Genomic DNA, 12041 nt, shown 5'->3' on the forward strand with positions numbered 1-12041 from the left:
TTTTTGAATATAAAGTTAAAAGAACAGCATTTATTTGAAATAGTTTTTATAACAATGTAACATTACTTTGTACTTTATGTACTTTTGAACATTATATTTTGCCTTATGTGTCTGTAGCTTTTGCAGTAACTGCTAGGCCACAGAACAGGGAAAAAGAGCTAAAGGCTAAAGCCTGAGTATTTTTCAGAGATGAAACAGAATGAGTGAATGAATAAGTAAAATATATTATGTTGCTTCAGTATAAACATAAATAAATGTGTTTCTCTACAGATCCCATTGCTGCAGAAAATGATCAACCCTCAAGCTTGAACTCTTCTTTCACTCTGCTGCCTTTCCAACACTCCCACATCGATTGCCTTGAAAAGAAACATTTGAAAGCTCTTTTCTTTTAAAAATGAGGAAATTGAGGATTTTATTTTTTTAGACCTCTGGTGCCTTACCTCTTCAGGACCAGATTCTCCGCATGTGCTCTTGTTTTATCACTTTTATCCTTTTCTGTCTGTTTATTTGCCATTTTTTCTGTTTAAACGATGTACCTCAAAAAAAGATTATTTTGTTAATCACAGACGACTTCATAAAATTCGCTAGTGGGCAGCTCTATGTGCAAGTAGTTATTTAGAAGATAAGGATGTATTCCCATTTTGATGGGTGGCTAAGATTGTAATCAGTTACATTTATGCAGTGTATGAAAATATATAGACGTATAGTGTAGAAGAGCCATTAGGTTTGTTACGGCATGTTTAGTGGGTTGATCAACTGGGTCATTGTGAAGACTTTGCTGTTCAGGTCAAATAGTGACACACTAGTGAGAAGGACTGACATTTATTTGATCTAACCAACACATTTAGACGTACATCCATTTGCAAACATCTTTTTGTACAGTTCAAACATCAAGTAATTTAATATTTTTTTATAGCGAGACAGGGACGTGAATGATCGTTCTGTTGCTCTTTTAAAATTTTGCTTTTAGGGTTGTAGGTCAGGTCACATATTCACCATGTAGTCCTTCATGTGGAACTACTCCATGTGATTCATAATCATTTCCATATGTATATTCTTTGAGAATGTTTTGCCTATTTTTGGATGTTAAAATGTGCATTTTTACCAAGATGCCAAGCATAGGCCAAACATGCTGAATCAGCAGGATATAGGAAGGTATCGCCGAAAAGTTACCTCAACCAATGTTTATGCAGATGATAAAGATTTGGTCCTCTTCCATTAGCTGAAAGTAAGATATTATGAACCTTGTCTTCAGCCAAACTGACAGGACTGAATCTACAAGTTTAGAGGTCGATACATTACACGCTGTGCAATTAAAGTTGAACATCTACCATCTCCATAGTTTTATTCTATGCCTTACAGATTTTTTTTTTTTTTTTCCCATATTGAATAATTTCAGTTTTGTTAAATTAAATGCTGCAGCTTGATTATGACAGTTTTTTTTTAACCACAATATCAGATGTCATATGCAGTTTTTGGTTCCAACATCCAGATAATGTGAGAGCTCTGTCAGATATATGTGAATTTTAACCCTTAACTTTGTTTTTCTATTGAGAAGTATGCTTTTGATTTTTGTTTTATTTTATTCAGATTTTCAGCTTGCCATTCTGTCATAGAAAATAGTTTGCCAAACATCAGTAGGTCAAACGGTATAGCAACATTTATTTTACAATGCTGCTGAATCATTAGTTATTGTGTATTTTGATCATAGGTAATCTGATGCCAAATATAAAGTTTTTTTAACAGTACACTTTGGCAAAAGTATTTGTGGGGGAAAAATTCTGTTTGTCAGAAACAAGTTCATTAAAATTGATGTTCAATTTTCATTCTTCAAAATGAAGCGTGTTTGTTGTTTTTGATGTCAATGTCCGTTTCAGCTGGGGAAAAGGGAATCATGGTCTGAAAATATAGCCATTGTTTATAAGATGTTGCACACATTTAATCTCAACTTTTCTATGCTTAATCCAAACTTAACGAAAGCTGTCGTTTCTGAGCTGAGTGTGTTTGTTCTAGAGTTTGTAAAGTTTCCACACTAACAATCTTAATTGAGAATGTGCTATATAGCCGTGCATATAGTTAATGCCAATATATTGCTGATGAATGAATATGTAGCATACCTGTATCTATTTAGAAATGAGTTTCTGATCACAGTCAATAAATTTCTCTTGATTTATTTAGTCTTTTTTGTGTGTGAAAGTTTTGCCATTTTAGACTGGACTGAGTTTATGGGCTTTGTAAAAGGCAACTTTACAATGCTAAGAAAAGTTATGTTTGTAATGACTTAAAACAAATGAAAACTCAATGCTGAACACAGTATTAAGGTTTAATGTACAAAAAAAAAAAAAAAAATTGATAGTTGTTTGGATAATAAAAAGTGTGTGTTCCATACCAGATGGAGTGGGGCACATAAATATGGACATCAGCTACAGCAAACAACCTTATATCCCACTGAAAATAATATTTACATTCTTTTGTTGTGAAGCCCTCTGTGTTCAACATCTGGTTTGTAAACTAGTGATGCAGAGGGGAACAGACTGAAGCAGAGCAGTCTCTGCTGGACATGAGCAACATAATGAGGCGTAATTAGATGATAACCGATAAACTTCATTTCCCAGTCTGCTGTTCACAATAGTATTCAGTTAGTGGTCTGGCACTGACGTAGTCCATCTGTGATCTGTGTTCAGTCTGGCTGTTCAGCATGCTGTTTAATGTGAATTGTTGATCCATGTATTCCTGAACAGCTGGATAAATCTGCGGGCGCAGCTCTCGTTCTGACCCGCGGAGGAACTGCTCAGGGTGGGGGGGATTTTGCAGGCCCTTCCCTGCTGGTCCAGAGTCTGACGGTCGAAAATGGATCCTGTTGAGGATGTCGGTGAAGGGTCTCGGAGTAATGTAGTCGTAGACTGGGGTCATCTCCAGGTTCCTCAGAACACTTTCAGGAAGTTGCATCCGACTCAGTTTAGGAGGCAGAGGGAGAGGCAGCTCCATGTCAGGACATTGCCTTGAGGGATGGGGAGGGGTAGGAAAATAAGACTGGAGCTGAATTATGGATCTGCCAGGGGTCTGAGAGGCCGGACTGCAGTGGTGGTGGTGGTGGTTTAGAGGGCTGCTGATCTGAGATGGCAGTCGGCTGAGGTTGGCGTCTGCTGTGGAGGACTGGACACAGGAGCTCTGGGCCATGGGCAGAGCTGCACAAAGACTATGGAGGCTGGAGGGTCTGGCTTCTCTGGGACTGAAAAAAAAAAGAAGAAAGTTATTTGGACAGTTATTTTGAACACTGTCACACCTGCATGTAGTACATGTCAAGAAAGGGATAAACTGAGATCATTTTGATCTCCAGGGATGCAAACTTTTTCAGCAAAAATCACTGTTTCAAGTAGCCAAAGTAATCAAAGTAGCCTTTCCTTCAAAATAAAAGTTCTTACAGTTCACCGTGATTTTGCCAAGACATGTTCCTGGATCAACATATTCCTGTCCAAAAACATGTTCCTAACCCTATCCCTATCCCTACTCCTAAACCTAACCCTACCCATAAGTTATCCCTGAAATCAGAGGGAAATAATATGTGAATAACACTGATATAGAAGCGCCTAACCCTGACATAAACTGTAAACATGTCCCCTCAAATCTGATGGGTTGGTTGATCCAGATGTTGATCCAGGGACACTTGTTGAAATCACATTCAGAATTGTACTTGTAATTTTACTCTTGTTCTGTAAAATGAAATTATTATTATTATTGTTACTAATATTGTTAATATTATTAAATATTATTTTTATTTTACAGTACAATAGTATTATTACTATAATAATATATTTCTTTATTGATTTGTGTAATTAGAATTATTCTAGAATTAGTCAATAGTCAATTAATATTCAAGTAATAATGTGTTCTATTATCAAAACACTTCAGATGTAAGCTTTTTACAAGCCTGCATGTTCATTCTTATTATTCTTATTATTATTATTATTATAAGCAGTAGTATTGTCATATTTAATTGAATAGGTTTTTTATATATAACAGTGTGGCCTGAGACAACTGAAGTGAAGAGAGATTTTTTCTCTATAAAGAACTCTATAAAGGGTATGAGTTTTATTCCTATATCTCCATGCTAAAATTGACTGTTTAAATCCACATTTTACAGCTTAGCTGATATTTAGAAAATTTCTTCCCCATCGGGATTTTCATCTTCGTCACATATTTTACCTCTGAATCTCTATAATAAAATGTAATACATAGGTTCAGAGCAAAAATGAGTATTTTACAGTACAACTGCAGCAAAATATTATAGTGTGATTATATTCCGATATTCACTGCATCACACAAAGCTAGACTCACCTGTTCAGGTGTCTGCTACTGAGGCTGAGAATGGTGTGGGTCTGCTGGGGTGAAGGTCCTCCAGCCGTGCTGAGGTTTTTGAAGGCTGATATGAAAGGGTTTGGGGTGACCGAGGAAGCCACGTCTGAAAAACTCAGGGTACTGCTGCAGTCAACAGAGCTGGACACGGTCACGTCCACATCCTCGTCTTTCTGTGACTGTCCCACCGCTATTGGACAACAGAAAAGCAGAAATAGTGAAACTAAACTTACACAATTTATTTCAAAGAGTCCGAAGAAAAACAGCTAATTAAGTAGTAAGTGAAATGTCACATCAAGGTGACCCTTGCCATGAAGCCCCTGTGCTGCCACCTGCTGGGCACCAGGTCATCACAACAGAAACATCGAGCAACACCAATGCATATGATGTGAAGCAACAATGGGGGAAAAAATCATACCATGCTCATTTGGTGTCAAATCTCGTTTGTCCTGTCCATCTGAATCCTGGGTCTCTTGGGTCTCTTTGTCTCTAAACCTAATGAGGAGAAATTATAAAGGTTATATCGACAAAATATCAGAATTACTTAGGGTGAAGGTCATTTCAATAGTCAGGACAGGAAACAATATGTACATTTTATTAAATACACCATGTACATTTGATTTACCCTTTGGAATGATGGAAATCTACTCATTTACTTACAAGGTTGAAAAACATTATAATTAATCAGCCCTGATACTGTCATATTCTCTAAAGGAGACATATGTTGGTGAATTTTCCTGAATTGAAAGAAATGATGAAAATAGCTCTCCATCACTTTTTTTGTGGTGACCAATTGTTTCTCACCTTTTCCTGTTCAGTCCATTGTCACGAAAGCCTTTGGCAAAGGGGTTGTTGTCAATCTTGAGTTTTGTGATCTGTGTGGAGGAAGAAAAATAAAGGGTACCATCAACAAAAAACCACAGACATGCCGGTTAACACTTATAAATCATACAAAAATGGACTAATAGAAAATAATGAATCAAGGGAGAAAAGAGAGACTCTTTGAAGTCAAGCACAAATGTTAATTTTTCAGCTTTCACTTAAACTGCTGATATTTTGAGATTCAAATTTATTTATTTTTAATTACAAGCATCACATACTTTTGAACTGGATACTAGATTCTATTACTGTATACATTTTTAATGAAGCTACATTGATACGTCTTTAGCCTCGTGAATTTGAGCCACTAGATGGCAGTGGAACTCAAAAAAAAAAAAAAGCATCTTTGAAGGCCAGCTCTAAATTTCCTATTTTTTCATACAGTATTCATCACATGTGAAATGTCTGTGCTCACCTCCTGGTTCTGGTAGGCTGTGACGGCTACAAAAGCAGCTTCAGGGAAGGTGAAGCGCAGGTAACCGCCAGGGTTGTGAGGGTTACAGGGGTCTGGAGACTGGACTATGTGTAGACGGGGCTGGTATTTGTGCATGGAGTGGAGAACCACCTAATGAACGTGGAGAGAAACAGAAATATAATCCTGAACACAGAAAAACATACTTTCTATGAATATGCTTTCTTTATGAACCTTTCAACCAGAACATTTCCCCCATTTCTAAAAGCTCACCAGGCCATTGGAGTTAAGCGTGTTGTTGGTCAGTTTGAGCTTGTGGAAGGAGATTGGATACTGCATCCATTTCTCTCCAGGTGCAGGCGAGTCTGGATGGACGTAGAACCGATTGGGCAGATGTGGATCAGTTGAACCATTCACTTCCCAACAATCCTTATTCCACTGCAACAATATAAGTGTATAGATAGTTATTAAGAGTTCAACAATCACATTTTTAGGTCTTTGGCTTTGTTCATAACTTTCAAAATAAAATCAAACATCAGGTTTGCAGAACTATAACATCCCTACCTGGAGCTAAAATGTCATGTGGATCAGTTAAAATATGAATATTAAGGAATAGAACAGAGATAGTTAAAATAGTTAAATGGTAAACTCAAATGCCCAGTTTCACAGACAAAGCTAGTCCCAGACTAAAATGCAAGTTTGAGCTGTTTTAACTGAAATCAACTTGCACTGACGTATCTTAAATTATGTCAGTGCCGTTGTTTTGTCTCAAGATGCACATCAGTAATATTTTTTTTCTAAGGCCCGTTTATAAAAGCTAATTAAATGTCCTAATTGAACTAAGGCCTAATCCTGGCTTAATCTAAGCCCTGTCTGTGAAACCAGGCCAAAATGTTTTTGAAAAGTTTCTTATGCTCACCCAGGCAAAAAAAATTTGGCCCAAAATACAGTAAAAACAGTAATATTGTGAAATATTATTACAATTTAAAAGAACTGTTTTGTATTGTAATTTATTCCTGTGATGACAAAGCTGAATCTTCAGTATCAGTGTCACATGATCCTTCAGAAATCATTCTAATATGCTGATTTGGTGCTCAAAAAAAAAACATTTCTTATTATGAGTTGTGCTGGTTAATATTTTTGTGGAAACTGTGATGTATGTTTTTCAGGAATCTTTGATAAAGTCAAAAGAGCAAAAAAATAGATAGTTCAAAAGAGCAGGATTTGTTTGAAATCTTTTGTGGCAGTATTAAATTATTAAAAGAAAAGAAAAATCTTATACTGACCCTAAACGTTTGAATGATAGTATATGTGTGTTTGTTAGGGAGAATGGGGGGGGGGTTGAATTGAGTATGTGTGTATGTGCCATAAGGGAGGTACCTTGTACTTGCGGTTATCAAACGGCACCATGTCCATTATCACCACATACTTGACTTTAGGATTCAGTCCTGTCACTGTTACTTTGCAGCTGGGAAACATACGCCTGAAATAAAAGTACACCGGAAACACACCATAACAATTAGTCATCGCATATTAGAAGACGGCCTCTATAAAAGGCACTTTTAATTGTTGATCATTTTAGGATTCATGTGTTTAGGAATATTCAACAAAATGAACGGTTCCATGAATTCACTTAAGAACACCTCTTCTCTTTGTAACCTGACTTTTGCTACATTGACAAATATTTAAGAATTCTTGCACTAAATAGGTGTAAATCCAGACACAATTCCATTTGTCGTGTAGAAATTCCATATTATAAACATCATGGCCTGGTTTCACAGACTAAACTTTTATGAAAATGCCTTAGAAAAAAAATGACTGTTGTGAATCTCAAAACAATGGCATATTTTAAGATATGTCAGTGCAAGTTGCTTTCAGTTAAAACAGCTCAAACATGCATTTCAGTCTGGGACTAGGCTTAAGCCTGGTCTGTGAAACCAAGCATAAAAATAGCAATACCGTATAAGCGCATACCTGCCAGATTTAGTAATCAGCATCTCAGTGCCGATACCGCTGAATTTGTCCCAAAGCTCCCGATCTTGCAGTGACACATGAACTGGCAGTGAGGTCAGTTCAGCTTCAGCACTGCTCATCCTGCCATTGGTGCTGTGCTGAGTTCGGCAGATGGCTTCCTTACAGTCTAATCAATAATAGAATCATTTCACATTTTCATTCACCACGTTACATATTTACAACATTAGTGTTCCAGCATGACACTTGTTTGTTGAACGTTAAAAGTCTTTTGAAAAACTCTTTTCAAAAATTGAATTTGAACTTCTCAAAATGTGAGGAATGTAAAGACAGTCTTACCTTGTGGATAATATCCATAGTTATTAGCTAAATGATTCATTTGGTAAGGTAAGTCCAGCACAGGCCGTTCCTCTGGGAGATACATGACCATGAGACCGGAGCAGCAAACTAAAGAGACTTGTCCAGAGGTTTGTAGCTTCCAAAGCAAATGACCTGCCAAGGACTTTCCTTAGGTTGCTACCTTTCCATCACTTCAAAGAGGACAGAGGTGTGTATGTGCACTTCTGTCAAAACATCAGTCTCGTCTTTGATCTGTCTCTTTGTCTCTCCCAGTTCCCAGTTTGTGCTCCAGCCTGCCAACATAGGTGTGTAGAAACAACATTCTCTGGATCTGGGGGGAAAGGGGGGTGCATTTTACTCTGGAGGCCAAGGGTTCCCTAACACTTCCTCTAAACCCATACAGACACGCACATATTGGTGTTAATCACACCAGCAGTTTGTCCCCTCATTACTGCAGGAAGTCTTCGCTATTTATTGGCTCTTGGTAGAACTGTCAAAGATCAGCATTCAGTGGATAATTTCCAGTCTTAAACATTAAAATCATGCATTGAATATGGTTTCAGGTCATTTGCTAAGGGCTTCTCTATCAAAACACCCATTGAGTGAGGCCTGACAAAATAATCCTGGACAGCAGTATTTATGTGTGGCAACTTAAGTGCATTTTTATACTGGTTTTGGATGTGTTTAGGCAGTTAAACACTTAAATCCACCTTGCTAAACACCTCCAAGTTTATTTTCAAGTAGTAAATGACTTAAGACTAACATGTGGACACTAGCAAACTTTTGTGGACAAAAAAAAAAAAGGTTAATTTAAAGGTTAAAAAAATGGAACGAGGCAAAAAAGACAAAATATTTAGTAGTCTTTTAATGGTCTTAACCATTTTTATCACAAATCACTGGTCAGGAAATTAGCCAGAATTGCACAAAGTAACATAGCATGGAAAAGCCTTCCCCTTTGTTAAATGTTTAAGAAAGTGTTGTTCCACTCAATGTTGATGGCTTCAAACAGTTCATGAGTAGTTGAAAAATGTCTCCCAGCTCGTTTGAGTTTAATGTGAGGCCAAATGTTCACTAGGGTTCATATCTAGACTCTTACCAGGCCGAACATGAGCCTGATGATGGACTTGATCTCAAGCCACTTCTTGGATCTTTGCAATTTGGGCAGGAGCATTGTCTTGATGTTGAAAAATAACATCTGATCATTCCTCTTTAGATAACTTTTCAATTATGTGAAGCAAGACATTCTGCAATATTCTCCTGTACTGCAAAGCATTAAATGACTTTTCACAGTGAAGTAGCTCACCAATACCAGCAACTAAAAAGGCTCCCCACACAATCCTTCATGCTTCACTGTGGTACAGAGATGAATTTGTTGTTATATTTCTCACCAGATTTTCGAAGACGCCGCTCTGGAGCATCACCATGCAACTGGTGTTTCAGTGTGATTCATTTCTCCACACACTTCCATATTCAGCCAGAAAATTTATTCTGTCTATGATATTTTTCTGAGACTGCAATGGCTTTTTAAGTAGGGCATTTGCTTACATTTTGCTTATTTCCTGACCAATAATTTGTGGTTAAGACAATTAAAAGCTAGCGTTTAGCCATTTTGGGCTTGGCCCCTTTTATTGCCCAGGATATTGTTGTATAGCAACGTATGAAGCACAGCTCACATGGAAGTCATTTTCAAACAAAGCAGCTTTCAGTTGGTCAATGCAGCAATTCCGCATGACCAACATGAAACCGTTGCAAACTCTGCATTGGGAAATCTTTCATCCTGATGGAATGCATGGATTCCTATTAAAATGACTATTACATTCGGATTCGACGAACAGAGATAATATGATGCACATTTAATCTAAAACAATAGACAGGTCTTTTTAAACATCTGACAAAGCTTATTTAAATAGTTTAGACTACTTAACTATTTAAAGGCAAATATGTTTGACATGAAATAGCAGTAAGTCTTCAACAGAGGTCCCACTGTTTGAGCTCAAACTAATTTTGAAAAAATGTAATTAAATTAATTAAGCTAAGGTTTTATTGTTCCTCCTGCAATATTTGTTTTCATGCTAATTTAAATACAAGAAAATTAAATAAAAGTGCAATTAAATGTGCACATACTGTATTGTCATCAATATAAATGACAAATAAATACAAATTACAAATTATTTTATATTTTACATTTAAATTGATGCATTTAGAGGACGCTTTTATCCAAAGTGACTTAAAAGAGGTACAAAAGCAATTAGTCAAAGCCAACACTATTCGTAATATGCAATACCCGGTTTATTACACAACTAGATTAGAAGCAAGATAGAGAAGAGAACGCTTTTATGGATTTTAATTTCTTTTAATGGATGTGAATGGAATATAAACACATTAAATAGTACACACGTTATATGTGTAACACTAATTTTAATACATTATAACGGGGGTCCCTCCTCAGTCTGTCAATCCACCAAAGAGCCCTTGGCTTGTCCTAAACTGTCAGTCATTTAGTATTTTTCATTCAAGGCAGTTTACAGTAAACTACCTGATAAAAAAAGGCATTACTAATCATCTTGTTAAAGGTATAGTTCACCCAAAACCAGACATTTGACGGCACCCATTGACTTCCAAAGTAGGAAAAAAATAGTCAATGGGTGCCGTCAACTGTCTGGTTACCAGCATTCTTCAAAATATATTATTTTGTGTTCAACAGAAGAAAGAAACTCATACAGGTTTGGAGCAACTTAAGGGTGAGTAAGTGATGACAAAATTTTCATTTTTGGGTGAAATATCCCTTTAAGTGCTTTGCTAAAAAAGATGCTGATATAGCAGGACTGCTATCCAATAATTTAATCTTCACATACATTATGCCAGCACTCAACGACCATCAAGTTTAAATGATCCCAAATCAGCCAGATCAGGATACTAGGATCTATACTTGTGTTTCATAAGAGGCAGTTTCCAGCACCCTTCATGTCTAACTGGCCACAGCCAGTGAAATTCAGTGAAATCATCACAAATTAACAGAAATGTCCATCTATCGAGAGGCAGATAAGGCGTCAGAGGCTTGCTACATGCTGGTGTAACTCAGATAGGCCACAATCTTGTTTTTATCAGTTTGCATGGCCCAAGCAGTCACAAACACCCCCCAACCCCACCCTAACCGAGAGTCTGTCTCCACAGTAACTGTGGGGGGCCACTCCCATGTTAGCTAATAGACCTTTAACATCTAGATGCTGAGGACAACTACAGATGTAGAATCAGGTTAATTTGTCACAGCTCACACATGGGTATGAGGACAGACACCCAGAAGTGATTTTTGTTTTTTGGTAGTCAATCAACAATTGGCCACTGTGATCCATGAATCATGCATCTATTGCACTATTGTAATGTCATGAAATCCATCTTGTGGATAAATTGAATACAAAATTGTCGATTAGTAATATGTGACCCTGGACCACAAGTGGCCATATGTGACCAGTGGTCATAATTTTTTTTAATAATAATTATAATTACAATAAATAAGCTTTCCATTGATGTATGGTTTGTTAGGATAGGACAATATTTGGCCGAGATACAACTATATGAATATCTGGAATCTGAGGGTGCAAGTAGTAAACATTGAGAAAATTGCCCTTAAAGTTGTCCATTTATGTTCGCGATTTGCTGCATTCACTGCATAAATTATATTTATGGTAGGAAATGTACAAAATATCTTCATGGAACATGATCTTTACTTAATATCCTAATGATTTTTGGCATAAAAGAAAAATCGATAATTTTGACCCATACCTATTGTTGGCTATTGCCACAAATATACCCGTGCGACTTATAACTGGTTTTGTGGTCCAGGGTCAGATATGTTTTTGTAAACCCCTCACAATCTCAATATAGACGTTTAAAATATTTCAGTTCAGTCTCAAGTGGCTATAACGCAATATAAATATAAGATGTTTTAAGGTTATTTTATCGTGTATTTCGTAATTGTATTACAACATTTGTATTGTAATATGCACCTCTGGCTATATAACAGCTTAAGAAACCAATATAATATGCATAAAATATGTTTTTTGGATCTTAAAAATTTTCCACC

General features: G+C 36.7%; 2 protein-coding genes across 2 annotated transcripts in view; one reads left to right on the top strand and one right to left on the bottom strand.

Annotated features, from left to right (window-relative positions):
- The window catches only part of LOC311293469 (flotillin-2a), a 30487-nt gene extending 29120 nt beyond the window's left edge, over window positions 1-1367 (top strand). Inside the window, exon 11 of the mRNA XM_084413785.1 lies at window positions 271-1367. Coding sequence (XP_084269911.1) covers window positions 271-309 — 39 coding nt within the window. The 3' untranslated portion in view covers window positions 310-1367. The remainder of the gene's footprint in view (window positions 1-270) is intronic.
- Window positions 808-8185, bottom strand: tbx16l (T-box transcription factor 16, like). The gene is made up of 9 exons (XM_084413784.1): window positions 7958-8185; window positions 7622-7787; window positions 7028-7130; window positions 5921-6085; window positions 5651-5800; window positions 5161-5231; window positions 4775-4851; window positions 4339-4546; window positions 808-3232 (listed from the first exon to the last, which is right to left on the bottom strand). Exons 1-9 carry the CDS (start codon window positions 8046-8048, stop codon window positions 2605-2607), a joined length of 1659 nt encoding a protein of 552 aa, XP_084269910.1. The 5' UTR covers window positions 8049-8185; the 3' UTR covers window positions 808-2604.
- Between the last annotated feature and the right edge of the window lie 3856 nt (window positions 8186-12041).

The sequence above is a fragment of the Rutilus rutilus genome (assembly GCF_951802725.1).
Source record: "Rutilus rutilus genome assembly, chromosome: 7".
In the NCBI taxonomy this organism is placed as follows: domain Eukaryota; kingdom Metazoa; phylum Chordata; class Actinopteri; order Cypriniformes; family Leuciscidae; genus Rutilus; species Rutilus rutilus.